This window comes from Chiloscyllium punctatum, chromosome 8, assembly GCF_047496795.1.
Source record: "Chiloscyllium punctatum isolate Juve2018m chromosome 8, sChiPun1.3, whole genome shotgun sequence".
Classification (NCBI taxonomy): domain Eukaryota; kingdom Metazoa; phylum Chordata; class Chondrichthyes; order Orectolobiformes; family Hemiscylliidae; genus Chiloscyllium; species Chiloscyllium punctatum.
The window spans coordinates 133,698,417-133,720,172 of NC_092746.1; the positions used below are offsets into that span (position 1 = coordinate 133,698,417).

Genomic DNA, 21,756 nt, shown 5'->3' on the forward strand with positions numbered 1-21,756 from the left:
ACAGATTCATCAACAGGAAACATTTAGGGGGATATGGGCTAAATGCTGGCAAATGGGACTAGGATAAATTCGGAAATCTGGTTGGACTGAAAGGTTTGTTTCCATGCTGTATGCCTCTAATTCAGTAAGTATGAGGATTCAGCATGAGGGGGAATATTCAGTATGAGGAGGAATTCAGGAACAAGAGAAACCATGGACGATGGAGGCCGAGGTAGATCAGGAGGTGGGTGGTATTGATAATGTGGAGGACAAAGAAAGGAAGCAGCAGGTGGTGGAGAAGAGGATGAGGGGGTGCTGGAGGTGACAATGTCATTCAACATTTTGTCCTTGTCTGACTGTTCCGAGCCATCTCATCTGTTTCTCACTCTTAGCTATTTCTGCTTCTTCAGCTAATTCCTTTCAGTTCCCCATCAGTAACCTGGACATTGGAGCTTGATGTGGAAGTTTTTCCCTCTGTCATATTGGCTGTGGTGAGGGAGTTTTCTCGAGCAAAGGGTTTGCCATTGACTTGTTACTGCTAGCTGTGTATATATATATTAAGCAGTCTCTTTGTTAGTGCTGGGAATTCAGGCCAATGTGTGAAAAATGAAGAGCAGCTTCTGTGAATGATGTGGGGACAGTGCTGTGTGCATACAGCAATGCCCAAGGAGATTGGGGGGAGAAAACTAATTAACAAACACTGAGGCTTTGTCCAACTCCAAAGAGTTTGGGAACTCAAAGTCAGCTTTTGTTGTTCACACAGAAAGGAGCATTCTTTACAAGCGATTTCCATTTCCATTTGCCAACTCACTTCATCAGGCACTAGTTAGTGTTCAGGGATCAGGGAGTAGCCTTAAGCAGCTCAGTGGGTGTGAAACTCACTGGTGAAGAGATAGCAGAGTGTCAGTGAAGTGGAGAGCTGAACTTGAATCGACAATGAGCTGGGACTTCCTCCTTCACCCCCACATTACAGTGAGTGCTCTTTCCACCACTTTAGCTGCTGGTTATGCTTGTCATTCAGATCCAGGGGTTTTAGACAATTGCTTCTGTTTATCTTAAAGTGACTTCGGGAATGCAGCAAGCAGTGAGGAGTCTGTTAGCTGATTCAGGGGGATGTAGACTGTCTGCTGAAATGAACACTAACAACTTGGAAAATACACTTTCCCCTAAAACCTTGCCTGCTAGGTACATGGTAGATGAAGCAACTTAAATGAAGGGAATTACATTGAAATGAAGACTGGGTGGATACTGCTGACAGTAAGTAAACAGTGGCAGACATTTCAGGAGGTACTTTATGACTCAGCAAAAATAGATCATAATAAGGAGGGATAAACCAACCATGGCTAACCAAGGAAGTTAAGGAGAGTATTAAGTTGAAAGTAAATGAATATAAGAAGGCATTAGTGATAGCCCTGAAGACGGGGATAAATTCAGAATCCAGCAAAGGAGAAGCAAAATAATCATAAAAAGAGAGAAAATAAATCACCAGGGCAAATTGCAAGGAATATAAAAATTGACATATTCCAAGAAGCTCAATAGTAAAGGAATTGTTTAAAAAAGGAGGTAAACAAATGGTAGGGACTTATAGACCGATTAGCTTAACCTCTGTACTGGGGAAAATACATGAGTCTATTATCAAGGCAGAAATAACAAGACATCTAGATAGACATTGTCCCGTTGGGCAGTTGCAGCATGGGTTAATAAAAGGCAGGTCATGCTTAACTAATCTACTGGGATTCTATGAAGACATTATGAACACGGTGGACAATGGGGACCCAGTGGATGTGGTGTATCTAGATTTCGGTGTGGCGCTGGAAAAGCACAGCAGGTCAAGCAGCATCCGAGGAGCAGGAAAATCGATGTTTCAGGCAAAAGCCCTTCATCAGGAATAGAGTTTCCAGCATCTGCAGTCTTCACTTTTGCCTTGTATCTAGATTTCCAAAAGGCCTTCGACAAGGTGCCACACAAAAGGCAGCTGCATAAGATAAAGATGCACAGTGTTACGGGCAATGTATTAGCATGGATAGAGGATTGATTAACCATCGGGAAACAAAAAGTGATTATAAATGAGTGCTTTTCTGATTGGTGATCAGTGACTAGAGCCTTGCCTCAGTGATGTTTATAATTGTTTACAATTGACACAGATGGATTAGACACGGGGACCACGTGTAGTGTGTCAAAGTTTGCAGATGATACTAAGCTGAGTGCTAGATCCAAGTGTGCAGAGGACTCTGAATGTTTGCAGAGAGATATAGATACTTTAAGTGAGTGGGAAAAGATTTGGTAGATGAAGTACAATGTTAGTAAATGTGAAGTCATCCATTTCGTATGGAGTAACAGTAAAAAAAGGATTATTACTTGAATAGCAAAAACGCTGTGCAGAGGGATGTGAGTGTCCTTGTGCATGAATCACAGAGGGTTGGGCTGCAGGTACAACAGGTAATTAGGAAGGCAAATGGAAGTTTGTCCTTCATTGCTAGAGAGATTGAGATTAAAACTGCGAGGTTATGCTGCAGCTGTACAAGGTGCTGGTGAGGCCACACCTGGAGTACTGTGTGGAGTTTGCAGAGGAGGTTCACTCGGTTGATACTGGAGTTGAGGGGATTAGTTTATGAGGAGAGACTGAGTCAACTGGGATTATATTGATTGGAATTTAGGAGAATGAGGGGGAATCTTAAAGAAACATAAAATTATGGAGGGAATAGATAAGTTAGAGATAGAGAAGGTGTTTCCACTGGCAGGTGAAACAAGGACAAGAGGATATAGCCTCAAGATTAGAGGGAGCAGATTTAGGACTGAACTGAGAAGGAACTACTTCACCCAGAAAGTTGTGAATCGATGGAATTCCCTGCCCAGGGAAGTGGTTGAAGCTTCCTCAGTGGATGTTTTAAAGCTAAGATAGATAATTTTTTGAACACTAAAAGAATTCAGGGATTATGGTGAGTGGGCGGGTAAATGGAGCTGAGGCCACAGAAAGATCAGCCATGGTGTGATTGAATGGTGGAGCAGGCTCGAGGGGGTCAGACAGCCTACTCCTGCTCAGAGTTCTTATGTTCTTATGAAGGAGAGAAGTCAAAGTGTACACAGGCCCCTTAGAAAATGAGTCTGGAGTCACGGTTTTGGGGAACAAGGAAATGGCAGAGAAGCTAAACAGATATTTTGCATCAGTCTTTATGGAGAAAGATACTTTCAACATCCCATTCGTACTAAAGAATACAGGGGGAGGACTAAAGTACCAGCACCATCACTAGAGAAATACAATTAGATAAACTCATGGGGCTTAAGGCAGCAAAATCCCCTGGCCTAGGGATCTGCTCCTTGGGATCCTAAAAGAGGGAGCTACAGAGATAGTGGTGCACTGGCTGTAACTTTCCAAAATCTTTGGATTCTGGAGAAGTGCCAAAGGATTGGAAAAATGTCGATGTGATACCCTGACTCAAAAAGGGAGGGATCCAAAGTGTGGGCAACTGTCGGCTGATTAGCCAAACATATTGTTAGAACAGTATTGGAATCAATTAATAATGAAGTAATAACATTTAGAAACTCATAATCTAATTAAACAGAGTCAGCATGGCTTCAGGAAAGGGACATCATGTCTGACTAATTTATTAGAGTTTTCGAGGAAGTCTAAACCAGAGTAAATAGAGGGGAACCAGTTGCTGTGTTGTATTTGGACACAAGCTACCTCACACAAGGTTAAGTCATAAGATAAGAGTCCACGGTGATGGAGGCAGTTAGTACTTTGGCTTGGATAGAGAATTGGTTGATGGGCAGGAAATAGTGAAGTGGTTCTTTTTGAGGTTAGTGAACTGTGTCCAAAGGGTTCCACAGGGATTGCAACTTGTTCTAAGTTTATGAGTGGATTATAATGTGGGAAAATGTGAAGTTGTTCATTTTGAAAGGAAGAACAAAAGAGCAGAGTATTATTTAAATAGAGAAAAAGCTGCAACACAAAGCGACTTGGGAAGACTTGTGCATGAAACACAGAAAGCTCGCACACAGGTACAGCAGGTAATCAGGAAGGGAAATGGAAGTTCGGCCCTGATTTCAAGAGGGTTGGTGTATACGGGTAGGGAACTCTTACTGCAACTGTACAAGGTGCTGGAGATACCACATGAGAGTATTGTGGGGAAAAACCACAAAGAACTGTGAATGCTGGAAATCAGGAACAGAAATGAGCATTGCTGGAGAAACTCGGCAAGTCTGGCAGCATCTGTGGAGAGAAAACTGATTTAGCTCTGGAGCACTGTGAGTAGTTTGGGTCCCCTTATTTCAGGAAAGATATGCCAAAATTTCATGGCATCCACCTGGTGGAGAATCTCACCTGGACCCTCAACACCAGCTCCATAGCCAAGAAAACCCAACAACGTCTCGACTTTCTGTGTAGGTTGAGGAGATCCTCCTCCCCCCCCCCCCGTCCCCCATCCTCACCACATTCTACCGGGGGGTTCATTGAGATTACCCTGAGTTGCTGCATCACTGCCTGGTTCGGGAATTGCACCGTCTCAGATGGTAAGACTCTATAACGGATAGTGAGGACAGTTGAGAGGATCATCAGGGTCTCTCTCCCCTCCATTACAGGCATTTACACCACACGCTGCACCCAAAAGGCTAACAGCATTGTGGATGATCCCACACATCCCTCACTCAAACACTTCTTCCTCCTGCCACCTGGCAGAAGATATCAAAGCATTCAGTCTCTCGTGGTCAGACTGTGCAACAGTTTCTTCCCCCAAGTCATCAGGCTCCTTAACACTGTGTGATCACACTCTCTACCATCTGCAATTCTTTCCATGACTGTGCAAAGGGAGTGCTGCCCTGTGCATGACTGTACTCTCATGTAGTTTGTGTTGTCCATGTAGCACCTTGGTCCTGCCTTGTTATTACTGTATCAGTAGTATCAGGTAGAAATGACAAATACAGCTACTCCTGCCTGTATTTCATTGGAGACAGTTCAGAGAAGGATCACTAGGGATGATTCCTGGTGTGAAAGGATTACCTCATGAGCAAAGGCTAAACTGGTTGGGCTTCTCCTCACCGGAGTTTAGAATAATGAGAGGTGATGTCATTGAAACATATTGGATTTAAGGGGCTTGACAGGGTCAATGCTGAGAGGATGGTCACCCTCATGGGAAAGCTACTTGGATGCTGCCTGAACTGCTGTGCTCTTCCAGCACCACTAATCCAGAATCTGGTTTCCAGCATCTGCAGTCATTGTTTTTACCACAATGGGAAAGTCTAGGACCAGAGGGCACAGTCTCAGAATAAAGGGGCACCAACTGAAGACGGAGATGAGGAGGAATTTTGCCTCTCAGGGGAAGGGACACTTAGGACTCTTTGTCACAAAAAGCAGTGGGGCTAGATTCCTTGTGTGTAAGGTAAATTAGATAGATTTTTAATCAGTCAGGGAATGGAGGGTTATGGGGAAAGTGGCCATGTGGACTGTCACATGGACTGTCATGTGGACAGACCAGGCTTAAGGAGCTGCACAGTCTACAACTGTTCCTGTTTCTTATGCCCTTGATTCCACCAACATTGACCCTGCGCAATGCCCAGTCCTACATCAGATTACCCTGGAACTGGAAAGGTGTGGTCAGAAATGTGAACAACAGCTGATGCTAGCTGTTTCGCACTGCTGCGGTGCAGCCAATCCACAAGGTATTTTCTTCACTAACAGGATGCCGCTGTCAAGCAACAAAGCAGTTAGTCCTCCCAATGTACTGTGATCTATGAGTTTCGGTGCCAGGGTGATGCCAGCTGACTGGACCATTTTGTCCTAGTGACTAGTGGAGTACACCAAATAAGGGGATCCATTGATCAATAGTGTCTGGCAGCAGGAACCTTGTGCTCAAAAACTCGTGCTTGTAAGTCTCAGAATAGTATATTGACCATTAGAGGTGATTCTGCTGTTGGAAAGCATTTACTTAATAATCCAGTCTGTGCTGCAAGTTACCCTGGAGGACTGGGGCCTCAGAGTGATACAGCTTCATCATCTGGAGGGAGACTGAGTCCCAGTGAGTGGCCTGAGAATGAGTGGTGATGTGAGGAGTTCTGTGATCATGCAGCCTGGTTGTGGAACATGCTGCCTGAAAGGGCAATAGAAATTAGGAGAATGAAGAGAAATTAGCAGAAATAATTAGGGGTTTTCGAAACTGCTATCAGAGAAGTATGTGAAGTTAAAATGTTTACAGGAATATTGGTAATGGGCAGAGAGTGTGGGAACAATCAGATTGAAATCAGATTGAGCTTTGACAAAGGGTCAGTAAGACTCAAAACGTCAGCTTTTTTCTCTCCTTACAGATGCTTCCAGACTTGCTGAGATTTTCCAGCATTTTCTCTTTTTTGGTTAAATTTCAAAGAGCTAGCAGAGAGATAATGGACGGAGTGGCCCCCTCCTGAGCTGTATCTTTCTGTGTTTCCTGTTTGGTATTAGGAAACACACTGGTGACAGTGATATCAGCAAGAACCCGAGGTTGGGATTTACACATCAAACCTCATCCAGCCAGTTTGACCTGATCCAATCTCGCAAAAAAAAACAGAAGTGGAGTCTGGTGGATTAGTGTGAAATATTGTGTGGGGCCTAGGGGTTAGCTCTTACTGTACCCCCATCTCTCTCTCTGAACCTGTCTGTCCAGTGACTCCCTGCCCCTGTGCCCAGTGACTCCCTGACCCTGTGCCCAGTGTTGATGCCAGTGCTGGTTCTCTCCAGTGACTCCCTGCCCCTGTGCCCAGTGTTGATGCCAGTGCTGGTTCTGTCCAGTGACTCCCTGCCCCTGTGCCCAGTGTTGATGCCAGTGCTGGTTCTCTCCAGTGACTCCCTGCCCCTGTGCCCAGTGACTCCCTGCCCCTGTGCCCAGTGTTGATGCCAGTGCTGGTTCTCTCCAGTGACTCCCTGCCCCTGTGCCCAGTGACTCCCTGCCCCTGTGTCCAGTGATGGTGCTAGTGCTGGTTCTGTCCAGTGACTCCCTGCCCCTGTGCCCAGTGACTCCCTGCCCCTGTGCCCAGTGACTCCCTGCCCCTGTGCCCAGTGACTCCCTGCCCCTGTGCCCAGTGACTCCCTGCCCCTGTGTCCAGTGACTCCCTGCCCCTGTGCCCAGTGACTCCCTGCCCCTGTGCCCAGTGTTGATGCCAGTGCAGGTTCTGTCCAGTGACTCCCTGCCCCTGTGCCCAGTGTTGATGCCAGTGCTGGTTCTGTCCAGTGACTCCCTGCACCTGTGTCCAGTGACTCCCTGCCCCTGTGCCCAATGACTCCCTGCCCCTGTGCCCAGTGTTAATGCCAGTGCTGACTTGGTCCTTGTTTTTCTCTGCAGAAAAGGAACAAACGCATTGAGAGCAAGAAGCCACCAATCGCTGAGGTGAATGTTGATGTAGAGAGTGACACGTCATTGCAGGAACCACAGAGTGAACGTTTACGAAGGAGCAAGAAAAGGAAGTCGAGGAAAGCAGTCAGCCTTGAGGATCCCTCTGCTCAACCACTGGAGGTTATGGTGTGTCTTGTTACTGTTTGTTATCACACTGTGTTCCAGTGACAGGGAGAATCCTCTCATCACTGGGAGTTAGATCCTGGCTGTAATCTCTGAGAATGGGACTCTCCCACTATTGGACTTGGGTCTTTAAGTGCTATGAATGAATGTGTGATCGCTGGGCAGAGACACCCAGTGGACATTGATAGAGGGTATTGAAAGATTGATGGAGTGGAACAAGATGAATTTATTTGAGCTTGAACCATGTATTTGTGGGAGAGGTCGCTAGATGTAGCTCGGAAACTGATACACTGATAGGTGAGATATAACCTGAATCCATGGGTGTGTTTGCATGAGAAGGGTCCAATTCCATGTTTTATACTCCCAAGTTCTGGGTCTCGCAACATCTTATCAGCATTCTCGGTGTGAATCTTAATTTCTTTGGGGTGTTTGCTTCATTGGTGAATTATTTCCTTAGCTTCCTTTAGAGTTTGTGTCCAATCCACTGTCAGGTATGAAATTGGCATTAATTTGGTGTCAAAACGTGGGGTGTTGGAAAAACACAGCCATCAGACAGCATCCGAGGAGCAAGAGAGTTGATGTTTTGAGCCTAAGCTCTTCATCAAGAATGTGGGGGGAGGGGGTGTGCCCAAAGGGGCTGAGAGCTAAATAGGAGGGGGTGGGGCTGCGGAAGAGATAGTTGGGAATGTGATGGGTAGATGAAGGTGGGGGCTAATGGTGATAGATCAGAGTGGAGGGTGGAGTGGATAGGTGGGAAAGGTGATGGACAGGTAGGACAGGTCAAGAAGGCGGTGCCGAGTTGGAGGGTTGGATCTGGGATAAGGTGGGGGGGGCGGGGAGATGAGGAAACTGGCGAAATCCACATTCATCCCGTGTGGTTGGAGGGTCTCAAAGTGGAATTCTGGATTAGTGGTGCTGGAAGAGCACAGCAGTTCAGGCAGCATCCAAGGAACAGCTGAACTGCTGTGCTCTTCCAGCACCACTAATCCAGAATCTGGTTTCCAGCATCTACAGTCATTGTTTTTACCTCAAGGTGGAAGATGAGGTGGTTGTCCTCCAGGTGTTGGGTGGTTAGGGTTCGGCGGTGGAGGAGGCCCAGGACTTGCATATCCTTGGTGGAGTGTGAGGAAGAGTTAAGGTGTTTGGCCACTGAGCGGTGGGGTCATTTTGTGTATGTATTCCTGAAATGTTCTCTGAAACGTTCTGCAAGTTGGTGTCCTGTCTCCCCAGTGTAAAGGACACACACGCTATAACAGTTCTTGATTCATCTGTCCATGGGATCTTAAGGTTTTCCTTAATCACCAGTTTTATAAACAGCTGGAATGAAGTTTGTTCATTGAGAGTAACTTGTGAAGTCCCATTGCTGATGACTGTGTTGTGACCCTCTGGGGACATTGTTTCCAGCCCTTGCTGTATTTTCTGCCCACAGTCATTACATAGGACATACAGAGTGAAAGGGTAATAATTAGTTAGACACGAGACCGCAAAAAATTTAACAAAACACAGATCATAATCCCTTGTCTGATACTTCTTCTGGACAGGCCAAATGATCTCCCCCTTGGTGAGACTTGGATAAATCTATTCCTCTTGTAGTATCATTCATACCAATTACATGAGTCAGTGTAACTCATTACGTGAGTTACTTAACAATATCCATGTATTTCCATGATATTTGTCAATGTTGTGAACCTTCCTCAGAGGATAGACCTTTTCATCACCATGTTGGGGAATGCGCAGTACTGCTCCAATGAAATGTCTTCCTTTATATTGCCATCACAGGTATCGAGTAGGGGGTGTCAGGGTGGCTCAGTAATGAACACTGCTGTCTCACAGCGCCAGGAACCCAGTTTTGAATCCAGCTTCTGGAGACTACGTGGAGTTTACACATTCTCCCCGTGTCTGTGTGGGTTTCCTCTGGGTGCCCTGGTTTCCTCCCACTGTCCAAAGATGTGCAGGTTAGGTGAATTGGCCATGGGAAATTACCAAATTACCCATGGTGTTCAGGGATGTGTAGGTTAGGTGCATTAGTTGGGGTAAATGTAGAGCAGTCAGGTAGGGGAATGGATCAGGGTGGGTTACTCTTCGGAGGGTCGGTGTGGACTTGTTGGGCCAAAGGGTCTGTTTCCACACTGTAGGGATTCGATGATAATGGATAAACTCCTGAAGTGAGATAAGGACATTCTTTCAACTGTCCGTTTTCTCAATTGTTCACCTGGAACCCAGTCAGACTCCTGATGTGTGTCTAGTTGAAACAAGCTCATACTAATCATTCCCGAAGAAGGGCTCATGCCCAAAACGTCGATTCTCCTGCTCCTTGGATGCTGCCTGACCTGCTGCACTTTTCCAGCAACACATTTTCAGCTCTGATCTCCAGTATCTGCAGTCCTCACTTTCTCCTCTAATACTAATCATGGTTAATATTTAACTAGCATAACTAGTGCATGTCCCAGGTTAGTGCTTTTCCTTGGTGATGTTGGCTATGTGATCAGTAATCAGATTGGTTGTGTTCTGGAGGACTTTTAGAAGCTTAATAGACTTTAGAGATAGTTGCAATGATTCCTGCCCTAACTGACTAGTCTTTGCTGGTCCCAGTAGCTCCTGAGTATCATTATTCACAGGTTCTTCTGTAGAGACTGTATCTGAGAGTCAAGATCCCTAATATTGTTGGGGATTTGGAGATGCCGGTGTTGGACTGGGGTGTACAAAGTTAAAAATCACACAACACTAGGTTATAGTCCAACAGGTTTAATTGGAAGCACACTAGCTTTCGGAGCGACACTCCTTCATCAGGTGATTGTGGAGGGCTCGATCGTAACACAGAATTTATAGCAAAAATTTACAGTGTGATGTAACTGAAATTATACATTGAAAAATTGATTGTCTGTTAAGCCTTTCATCTGTTCGAATACAGTGATAGTTTCACTTCTTTCATGTATAAATCACAAAACCCTTTTTTTTAAAGTTGCATTCTCATGTTAGCTGTTAACAATGGTGATAGCTAGACAATATGTTGAAGGTGTTAGCCCCCTGTGTTCTCTGTCTATGACCTGATGTTTAGATTGATTCTAATCTAAAAAGTGAGATAACAGAGTTTTACATAAATTCATGCAGTTTTTGAGCTCCGAGTTCTACATGAATGTATGCAGTTTTTGAGCAAAGTACAATGTAACTCTACAAGTACAAATTCACCCCACAAAATATGTGTGTGTGCATGTAGGTCTTTGTCTGTCTGTCTGTCTGGGGTGGGGGTTGTGAGTGTGAGAAAGTGTGTGTGTGTGTCTGGGGTGGGGGTTGTGAGTGTGAGAAAGTGTGTGTGTGTGTGTCTGTCTGTCTGTCTGGGTTGGGGGTTGTGAGTGTGAGAAAATGTGTGTGTGTGTGTGTGTCTGGGGTGGGGGTTGTGAGTGTGAGAGTGTGTGTGTGTCTGGTGTGGGGGTTGTGAGTGTGAGAAAGTGTGTGTGTGTGTCTGGGGTAGGTATTGTGAGTGTGAGAAAGTGTGTGTGTGTCTGGGGTGGGGGTTGTGAGTGTGAGAAAGTGTGTGTGTCTGTCTGGGGTGGGGGTTGTGAGTGTGAGAAAGTGTGTGTGTGTGTGTCTGTCTGTCTGTCTGGGTTGGGGGTTGTGAGTGTGAGAAAGTGTGTGTGTGTGTCTGGGGTGGGGGTTGTGAGTGTGAGAAAGTGTGTGTGTGTCTGTCTGTCTGTCTGTCTGGGTTGGGGGTTGTGAGTGTGAGAAAATGTGTGTGTGTGTGTGTGTCTGGGGTGGGGGTTGTGAGTGTGAGAGTGTGTGTGTGTCTGGTGTGGGGGTTGTGAGTGTGAGAAAGTGTGTGTGTGTGTCTGGGGTAGGTATTGTGAGTGTGAGAAAGTGTGTGTGTGTCTGGGGTGGGGGTTGTGAGTGTGAGAAAGTGTGTGTGTCTGTCTGGGGTGGGGGTTGTGAGAAAGTGTGTGTGTGTGTGTGTCTTGGGTGGGGGTTGTGAGTGTGAGAAAGTGTGTGTGTGTGTGTCTGGGGTGGGGGTTGTGTGTGTGAGAAAGTGTGTGTGTGTGTCTGAGGTGGGGGTTTTGAGTGTGAGAAAGTGTTGTGTGTGTCTGGGGTCGGGGTTGTGAGTGTGAGAAAGTGTGTGTGTGTGTCTGGGGTGGGGATTGTGAGTGTGAGAGTGTGTGTGTGTGTCTGGGGTGGGGGTTGTGAGTGTGAGAAAGAGTGTGTGTCTGGGGTGGGGGTTGTGAGTGTGAGAAAGTGTGTGTGTGTTTCTGGGGTGGGGGTTGTGAGTATGAGAAAGTGTGTGTGTGTGTGTCTGGGGTGGGGGTTGTGAGAAAGTGTGTGTGTGTGTCTGGGGTGGGGGTTGTGAGTGTGAGAAAGTGTATGCGTGTGTGTGTCTGGGGTGGGGGTTGTGAGAAAGTGTGTGTGTGTGTGTGTCTTGGGTGGGGGTTGTGAGTGTGAGAAAGTGTGTGTGTGTGTGTCTGGGGTGGGGGTTGTGTGTGTGAGAAAGTGTGTGTGTGTGTCTGAGGTGGGGGTTTTGAGTGTGAGAAAGTGTTGTGTGTGTCTGGGGTGGGGATTGTGAGTGTGAGAGTGTGTGTGTGTGTCTGGGGTGGGGGTTGTGAGTGTGAGAAAGAGTGTGTGTCTGGGGTGGGGGTTGTGAGTGTGAGAAAGTGTGTGTGTGTTTCTGGGGTGGGGGTTGTGAGTATGAGAAAGTGTGTGTGTGTGTGTCTGGGGTGGGGGTTGTGAGAAAGTGTGTGTGTGTGTCTGGGGTGGGGGTTGTGAGTGTGAGAAAGTGTGTGTTTGTGTGTATGTGTCTGGAGTGGGGATTGTGAGAAAGTGTGTGTGTGTGTGTCTGGGGTGGGGGTTGTGAGTGTGAGACTGTGTGTGTGTGTGTGTCTGGGGTGAGGGTTGTGAGTGTGAGAAAGTGTGTGTGTGTGTGTCTGGGGTGGGGGTTGTGAGTGTGAGACTGTGTGTGTGTGTATTTTTGGGGTGAGGGTTGTGAGTGTGAGAAAGTGTGTGTGTGTGTCTGGGGTGGGGGTTGTGAGTGTGAGAAAGTGTGTGTTTGTGTGTATGTGTCTGGAGTGGGGATTGTGAGAAAGTGTGTGTGTGTGTGTCTGGGGTGGGGGTTGTGAGTGTGAGACTGTGTGTGTGTGTGTGTGTGTCTGGGGTGAGGGATGTGAGTGTGAGAAAGTGTGTGCGTGTGTCTGGGGTGGGGATTGTGAGAAAGTGTGCGTGTGTGTGTCTGGGGTGGGGTTTATGAGTGTGAGAAAGTGTGTGTGTGTGTCTGAGGTGGGGGTTGTGAGAAAGTGTGTGTGTGTCTGGGGTGGGGGTTGTGAGTGTGAGAAAGTGTGTGTGTGTGTGTGTCTGGGGTGGGGGTTGTGAGAAAGTGTGTGTGTGTGTGTGTCTGGGGTGGGGGTTGTGAGTGTGAGAAAGTGTGTGTGTGTGTCTGGGATGGGGGTTGTGAGTGTGAGAAAGTGTGTGTGTGTCTGTCTGGGGTGGGGGTTGTGAGTGTGAGAAAGTGTGTGTGTCTGTCTGGGGTGGGGGTTGTGAGTGTGAGAAAGTGTGTGTGTGTGTCTGGGGTGGGGGTTGTGAGTGTGAGAAAGTGTGTGTGTGTGTGTGTCTGGGGTGGGAGTTGTGAGAAAGTGTTTGTGTGTGTGTGTCTGGGGTGGAGGTTGTGAGAAAGTGTGTGTGTGTGTGTCTGGGGTGGGTGTTGTGAGTGTGAGAAAGTGTGTGTGTGTGTGTGTGTGTGTGTCTGGGTTGGGGGTTGTGTGTGTGAGAAAGTGTGTGTGTGTGTCTGAGGTGGGGGTTTTGAGTGTGAGAGTGTGTGTGTGTGTCTGGGGTGGGGGTTGTGAGAAAGTGTGCGTGTGTGTGTCTGGGGTGGGGTTTATGAGTGTGAGAAAGTGTGTGTGTGTGTCTGAGGTGGGGGTTGTGAGAAAGTGTGTGTGTGTCTGGGGTGGGGGTTGTGAGTGTGAGAAAGTGTGTGTGTGTGTGTGTGTGTGTCTGGGGTGGGGGTTGTGAGAAAGTGTGTGTGTGTGTGTGTCTGGGGTGGGGGTTGTGAGTGTGAGAAAGTGTGTGTGTGTGTCTGGGATGGGGGTTGTGAGTGTGAGAAAGTGTGTGTGTGTCTGTCTGGGGTGGGGGTTGTGAGTGTGAGAAAGTGTGTCTGTCTGTCTGGGGTGGGGGTTGTGAGTGTGAGAAAGTGTGTGTGTATGTCTGGGGTGGGGGTTGTGAGTGTGAGAAAGTGTGTGTGTGTGTGTCTGGTGTGGGAGTTGTGAGAAAGTGTTTGTGTGTGTGTGTCTGGGGTGGAGGTTGTGAGAAAGTGTGTGTGTGTGTCTGGGGTGGGTGTTGTGAGTGTGAGAAAGTGTGTGTGTGTGTGTGTGTCTGGGGTGGGGGTTGTGTGTGTGAGAAAGTGTGTGTGTGTGTCTGAGGTGGGGGTTTTGAGTGTGAGAGTGTGTGTGTGTGTCTGGGGTGGGGGTTGTGAGTGTGAGAAAGTGTGTGTGTCTGGGGTGGGGGTTGTGAGTGTGAGAAAGTGTGTGTGTGTTTCTGGGGTGGGGGTTGTGAGTGTGAGAAAGTGTGTGTGTGTGTGTCTGGGGTGGGGGTTGTGAGAAAGTGTGTGTGTGTGTGTGTGTGTCTGGGGTGGGGGTTGTGAGTGTGAGAAAGTGTGTGTGTGTGTCTGGGGTGGGGGTTGTGAGAAAGTGTGTGTGTGTGTCTGGGGTGGGGGTTGTGAGAAAGTGTGTGTGTGTGTCTGGGGTGGGGGCTGTGAGTGTGAGAAAGTGTGTGTGTGTGTCTGGGGTGGGGGCTGTGAGTGTGAGAAAGTGTGTGTGTGTGTCTGGGGTGGGGGCTGTGAGTGTGTGAAAGTGTGTGTGTGTGTGTGTCTGGGGTGGGGGCTGTGAGTGTGAGAAAGTGTGTGTGTGTGTGTCTGGGGTGGGGGTTGTGAGTGTGAGAAAGTGTGTGTGTGTGTGTGTGTCTGGGGTGGGGGCTGTGAGTGTGAGAAAGTGTGTGTGTGTGTGTGTCTGGGGTGGGGGTTGTGAGAAAGTGTGTGTGTGTGTGTGTCTGGGGTGGGGGTTGTGAGTGTGAGACTGTGTGTGTGTGTGTCTGGGGTGGGGGTTGTGAGTGTGAGACTGTGTGTGTGTGTGTGTCTGGGGTGGGGGTTGTGAGTGTGAGAAAGTGTGTGTGTGTGTGTGTCTGGGGTGGGGGTTGTGAGTGTGAGAAAGTGTGTGTGTGTAGTGAGTGTGTTGTTGGTGAGGCACTGGCCTTTATTGCTGGGCTACTAAACCAGATAAAGTGAGGACTGCAGATCAGAGCTGAAAATGTGTTGCTGGAAAAGCGCAGCAGGTCGGGTCAGGTGATGCTGCCTGACCTGCTGCGCTTTTCCAGCATAACATTTTCAGTATTTATCCAGAGACCCAGCTAATGTTCTGGATATCCTGGGTTCAAGTCCTGTGAAAGCAGGTGTTGGAATTTGAATTAAGTAAAAAGCTGGAATTAAGAATCTAATGATGATCATGAATCCATTGTCAATTGTCAGTAAATTCACTAATGTCCTTTAGTGAAGGAAATCTGCCATCCTTACCCGGTCTGACCTACATGTGACTCCAGACCCACAGCAATGGGGTTGACTCTCAACTGCCCTCTGGGCAGTTAGGGATGGGCAATTAAAACTGGCTTCATCCCGTGAATGAATAAAAAATAATATTAAGGATATCAACTGTTGCATATTTGGCACTGGATAATTCTGACAAGCCTCACTTTTTCCTTAAGTTGATCTGTGTCTAACTGTCTTTGGGGAAGGTAGGTAAACAATTGCTTGTTGGTGGGTGAGCACCATTCAGGTGTTTGTATCTCAGGTTAATGACTAAGTGTACAGACCTGTTTCCTGAAACAGAAAGAACAAATTCCCCTGTTTCAGCTGATCTTGGTATGCATTGTGTTTGACTGCACTTGGGGCCCAAGGTGGGAGCATTGGTGTGGTAGGGTGCTGGAGTGGTTTTGATTTGATTTGATTTATTATTGTCACATGTATCAAGATACAGTGAAAAGTATTGTTTTGCGTGCCAACCAAACCATACCTTACTTAAGTACATCAGGGTAGTAGAACAGAATGCAGAATATCGTGTTACAGAGACTGAGAAGGTGCAGAGAAAGATTAACTCTAATATACAAGAGGTGTGTTCATAATTCTGAGTTAAAAATCACACAACACCAGGTTGTAGTCCAACAGGTTTATTTGGAAGCACTAGCTTTCAGAGTGCTGCTGCTACATCGGGTAACTAGTGGGACAGCATCATAGGACACAGAACTTAGAGTAAGAGATCACAGTGTCATACAACTGATGCAATATATTGAACAAACATTTTAGCTTTGTCCACCCCAGTCCAACACTGGCACCTCTACGTCATAATTTTGATAACAGTGGGGAAGAAACTGTTCTTAAATTTGTTGGTACATGTTTTCAAATATTTGTATCTTCTGCCCAATGGACAGTGGAAGAGAGGGAAACCAGGGTGGGAGGGGTCTATGATGATGTTGGCTGCTTTCCTCAGGCAGCAGGAAGTGTAGACGATGTCAATGGGTGGAAGGCTAATTTGTGTAACGGACTGGGCTGTGTTCACAACTCTCTGTAATTTCTTGTGTTATTGGGCGGAGCAGTGGATACACCAAGCTGTGATGCATCTGCATAGAATGCTATTATGGTGCATCTATAAAAAATGGTAAGAGTCATTTTATTAGATTTTATTAGATTACTTACAGTGTGGAAACAGACCCTTCAGCCCATGCTGAATTTCCGTAGCTGCCTGAGGCTTGGTCTTGTTTTGAGGTTTTGCTGTGGACCAACCTAGAATCCCTCTGATCAGGATGTCCTGAGTGAGGCTATGTAATTGCCTTTACTCAAGTGGTGTTCCTCAGGCATATTCAGCCTAGCAAGAGAATCCACTTCCATTGGAAAACTCTGCAACTCATCTGCCCCACATACTGCAAGGTATACTTAGTTGGGATGCATTGCCATTATTCCAGCTCACGTGGACTGTAGCTTTTGTCCCTGGTTTATGCTCGGTCTGGTATCCCTCAGTTTTGGTTAGATTTCCCAAGGGTGTCAAATTAGTTGTTGTCCCCCCTCAGGGATGTACAATGTTTTATCATGACAATCTCCCTCCAGTCCACTGTATTGTCATCCTCTGTCCCTGGGCACTAGTGAATCTCCCCAATCTCATTTTACATTGATAGGTTCCCATTAACAATATCATGCACAACAATAACTAGCACTTCCATTATTCCACTGTCCTTCCCCTGGGGTGATGACGATGGTGGCCATGACTCTGTTGCTTTAGAAGAACATGGTTCGCCAGGAGCATTGGTGACAATATTTAAGTCTTATAAGTTTTCAGCTGTGACCAATATTTCCATTTAGGGGTCCCTTTAACAATTTCTAGAAAGCATGTATCACCTGTAATAATTACCTTGTGTGGTCCAGTCCACTGAGGCTGCATCCAGCCTGTTTTGGCAAAATCTTCACCATAACCACATCTCTTGGATCTGTGTTATCCACATCTGTTTCCTTTTGTCCTTTTTCCCAATCCCTGGTCTGCTGCCTGTCCATCTCTCCCCCTTCCCACCCATCTCTCCCCCTTCCCACCCATCTCTCCCCCCTCCCACCTGTCTCTCCCCCCTCCCACCTGTCTCTCCCCCTTCCCACCCGTCTCTCCCCCTTCCCACCCATCTCTCCCCCTTCCCACCCATCTCTCCCCCTTCCCACCCGTCTCTCCCCCTTCCCACCCATCTCTCCCCCTTCCCACCCATCTCTCCCCCTTCCCACCCGTCTCTCCCCCTTCCCACCCATCTCTCCCCCCTCCCACCTGTCTCTCCCCCCTTCCCACCCGTCTCTCCCCCTTCCCACCCGTCTCTCCCCCTTCCCACCCGTCTCTCCCCCTTCCCACCCATCTCTCCCCCCTCCCACCTGTCTCTCCCCCCTTCCCACCCGTCTCTCCCCCTTCCCACCCATCTCTCCCCCTTCCCACCCATCTCTCCCCCTTCCTACCCGTCTCTCCCCCCCCCCCACCCATCTCTCCCCCTTCCCACCCGTCTTTCCCCCTTCCATCCACATAGTTGTTTACCAGTTTCTCACCCAAATTGGGTAACTCTGAAGTGGATCTAAGCTTCATGAGAATCTGTCAGTGCTTTGGTTAAGCTAGTTTTAAGCATCCTATTACGGAATTCTGGGAATGATAGGGTAAATGGAATTTTAGCTTAATCCCAAGTAGGGCACACCTGCGTTTTATTACTTTCCAAGTGAAGTGAGTCCTTTTGTCTGAGTCAAGTTGTAAGGGTACACTCCATAATTTCTTCTGCAAATATTCGGGCCACGGTTTCTGCTGAGTAGTCCCTACATGGGAATTCTTCAGAGCTGAAAAATGTGTTGCTGGAAAAGCGCAGCAGGTCAGGCAGCATCCAAGGAACAGGAGAATCGACGTTTCGGGCATAAGCCCTTCTTCAGGAATGCTGATGCCCGAAACGTCGATTCTCCTGCTCCTTGGATGCTGCCTGACCTGCTGCACTTTTCCAGCAACACATTTTTCAGCTCTGATCTCCAGCATCTGCAGTCCTCACTTTCTCCCTGGGAATTCTTCTACCCACCTTATAAATCTGTCTATACAGAGTAGGCAATACCTTTTCCCTTGATACTAGGGGAGGGTCCAGTAAAGTCCATCTGAGGTGGGGTACACTTCGGAGGGTCGGTGTGGACTTGTTGGGCCGAAGGGCCTGTTTCCATAATGTAGGGAATCTAATCAGTTCCCATGATCCTGGAGTTTGGGGCTAGTAGCCAAGCTTCATTCTAATAGCCTTTCCTGACTCACACTGTGCACACGTCACACATCTCTGACAGAGGTCTGTGATGTCCCTTCCCACTCCTGGCCATCACCAACATCATCCTGTGTGGTCTCTCCCAATATGTACCATCTGTGGTATGTTTTTGTTAATGTTTGTCATATACAATGAGAGGTTACAATTCTTTACTGCATTTTCTATACTCTATCCTTTCCTTTTTCAGCTCCCCTTGATATCTGAGTTTGGTGATCTGCTCAGATTGTTATATTTGTATTTCCTTTCAGTTAACCTGTTTCCATAACTCTTCTAAAAGTCACTGTATTTTATCATCTGTAACCTCTGGATGTTATGGATTCAGATTTATGCTCCTTAATTTGGTTTGTTATCATTCAATTCTCTATCTGCCAATCACCTCACTCAATAACAGTGAAATAATATCATAAAGGATTTAAACTTCTCCAGCTGTCTTTCATCTGAATCCACCTTGAGGATACTTCTTATTAAGTATTCCAATCCCAAAGCCCAAAATGGTTTAAATCTAAGTTGTCCTTGCTCCTTCCAATTCCACTCACTTTACTCTATCCCGAGAGTTTTATGGTCAGTTTCTCAAGGGAGTTAAGCCTCATTGTCTTGTGAATTAAGATATAATCTCACTTTATGGGCCACATTTCATGCCATGCTATTTGTCAAGTAAATGTACATGATTGAAGCCCATTCTTCAGAGCAATATTTCCTCTCCTTTGTAATCTCAGAATATCTGTGCAATGTGCCAATACCATGCCACACGTTCTTGTCTCTTGTACGTATGATCTTCTCAAAAGATCTGTGAGGTTTACTTATCACTTCATGTATTGACCCAGTGCCTTGGGTAGTGGCTGGATGATCAAATTCAATCCTCTTAAAGAAAAGCCAATGCCACTAACATCACCAAGACAAATCTACCAGTTTGTTACTCTCATCTAAACTTGCCTTTCACTAGAATTGGCATTTTATCCTCAGTTGTCATTAGGACCCATTAGTTTCTGTTAGGATCTGTTCTGGGGCCCCTCCCTGTTTGTCATTTTTATAAATGATCCGGATGTGGGTGAAGAAGGGCGGGTTAGTAAATTTGCGGATGTCACTAAGGTAGGCAGAGTGGTGGACAGTGCTGAAGGATGTTGTGGGTTACAGAGGGACATAGATAAGCTGCAGAGCTGGGCTGAGAGGTGGCAAATGGAGTTTAAATGTGGAAATGTGTGAGGTAGTTCACTAAGTAACAGGAATGGCCCAGAGTACTGGGCTAATGGTAAAATTCTTGGCAGTGTAGATGGGCAGAGAGATCTCAGTGTCCTGGTGCATAAATCCCTGAAAGTTGCCAGCCAGGTTCATAGGGTTGTTAAGAAGGTGTATGGTGTGTTGGCGTTTATTGGTAGAGGATTGAGTTTCGGAGCCACAAGGTCATGCTTCAGCTGTACAAGACACTGATAAGGCTGCACCTGGAGTATTGTGTACAGATCTGGGCACTGCCTTATAGGAAGGATGTGGGAGCTTTGGAAAGGGATCAGAGGAGATTTACTCAGATGTTGCCTGGTATGGAGGGAAGGTCTTATGAGGAAAGGCTGAGGGAACTGAAGCTGTTTTCATTGGAGAGAAGAAGGTCGAGAGGTGACTTAATCGAGACGTATAAGATAAACAGAGGGTGAGATAGGGTGGACAGGGAGGGCCTTTTTCCTCAGAAGGTGATGGTGAAGGGGATGGGAATGGGATGGGGAGACATAGCTTTAAATTGAGGGCTGATAGATATAGGACAGATTTCGGTGTAGTTTCTTCACTCAGAGAGTAGTAGGGATGTGGAATGCTCTGCCTGCAACAGTAGTAGACTCGCTGACGTTTAGGGCATTCAAGTGAGCATTGGACATACATATGGGGAATAATGGATCAGTGTAGGTTAGATGGGCATCAGATTACTTTCACAGTTCTGTGCAACATCGAGGGCCGAAGGGCCTATACTGCACTGTAACATTCTATGTTCTATGTTTTCATTTTGTTTGCTGCTTAGCTTTTTCTGCCACCATTTCCCATCTTTAATATCTTTCTCTCATCAGTTTTTTTTTGCAATTCAATTAGTCACTATCCTATCTCATTCCTGAGCTCTGGAGAGATTTGGAGCCCAATGAACTATATTCTCATAATATCTTTATAAGAAAAGTCGAACATTTCTGTTTGATCCCCAGCAATAACATACTTTGTTTGGTCTTTCTTTTAGACAGCAAATTTTTAAGGTTACTTAATAACTCACTCTGGGTACTTATATATAAATTAGTCCAAATTCAATATTTTGTTTATTTCTTCAAAAGTCATGAACAATATTTCTTCCATGCACAAAAGCGATTGAGACTGTGTGCATGCATTTCATTATTTTCCAGAATCCTTTGAAATTTCAGGTAACCGTTCCCTTTAAATGTTTTGGAATACCAGGCCATGTGAGTTGGAATGTAATTTCACATTATGTTATGTTCAAGTTTGCCCCAGGCTTTGAAATGCCTGATACTCAATATATTTATAATGTTTTGTAGTGGTCCTCCAGTACTGAGGTATCAGTGGCTTGATGGGTTAAGGACGACTCATTCATCACAGTGTTGTGATATTGCAAGTCTGCAGATAAATTCAGAAATTCAAGGGTGTTGGGAAAATCTTCTGTATTTGCAGTTATCTGAAAATCAAAACAGTATCCATTTCAATTCAAGCAGAATGGGTTCATTAGTCCAAGTAACCGGTCAAAGAAAAATATGTATAGAATGTATCAATTCTTTGAGTTACACATGATGTGGAGATGCTGGTGTTGGACTGGGCTGTACAAAAATAAAAATCCCACAACACCAGGTTATAGTTCAACAGGCTTAATTGGAAGCACTAGCTTTCGGAGCACTGCTCTTTCATCAGGTTGTTGTCCTGATGAAGGAACGTCGCTCCGAAAGCTGGTGTGACTCCAATTAAACCTGTTGGACTATAACCTGGTATTGTGGGATTTTTAACTTTGAGCTGTACAGATAGTTTACTGCTGACCAAAGGGGTGAGGATGAAAATTCTTGGGTGTAATTACATCACAAACCCCGTCTTTCTCCCGTACAGAGATAAAAAACACATGTTGTCCATCTTTTCTGAACAAGAGAGAGTCTGTGCACTTTGTTAAGTTTTACTTTCCTTTCAAACGCTTTGACATCTGTTTTCCCAGATTTTAAAACATATAGTGAGATAACTTTGTTCTGGACAATTACTTTTCCTAATTACCAATTTTCCCTATTTCTTGGGGCATCACGTCACACCAATGAACATTTTAAGCTGAACAAATCTTATCCACTGAAATTAAAGATTCATCCATATGTTACAATAATATTTGGAAGTTCACATCTGGCCAGAAAATGGAATTCCAAACATGATAATTCCATGATAAAGGTTCTGAAATTAACCATTTACCCTGGACTCTTTCCTCAAACTAAACACAACACAGATAGTGCAGTGTCGA

The 21,756-nt window shown here is 46.2% G+C and overlaps 1 protein-coding gene across 1 annotated transcript in view; it reads left to right on the forward strand.

Moving 5' to 3' along the window:
- Positions 1-909: 909 nt before the first annotated feature.
- Positions 910-21,756, forward strand: part of LOC140480306 (plectin-like) — a gene marked incomplete at its 3' end in the record, with an annotated part of 324,240 nt that continues 303,393 nt past the window's right edge. Inside the window, exons 1-2 of the mRNA XM_072575010.1 lie at positions 910-951; positions 7,290-7,466. Coding sequence (XP_072431111.1) covers positions 916-951; positions 7,290-7,466 — 213 coding nt within the window. The remainder of the gene's footprint in view (positions 952-7,289; positions 7,467-21,756) is intronic.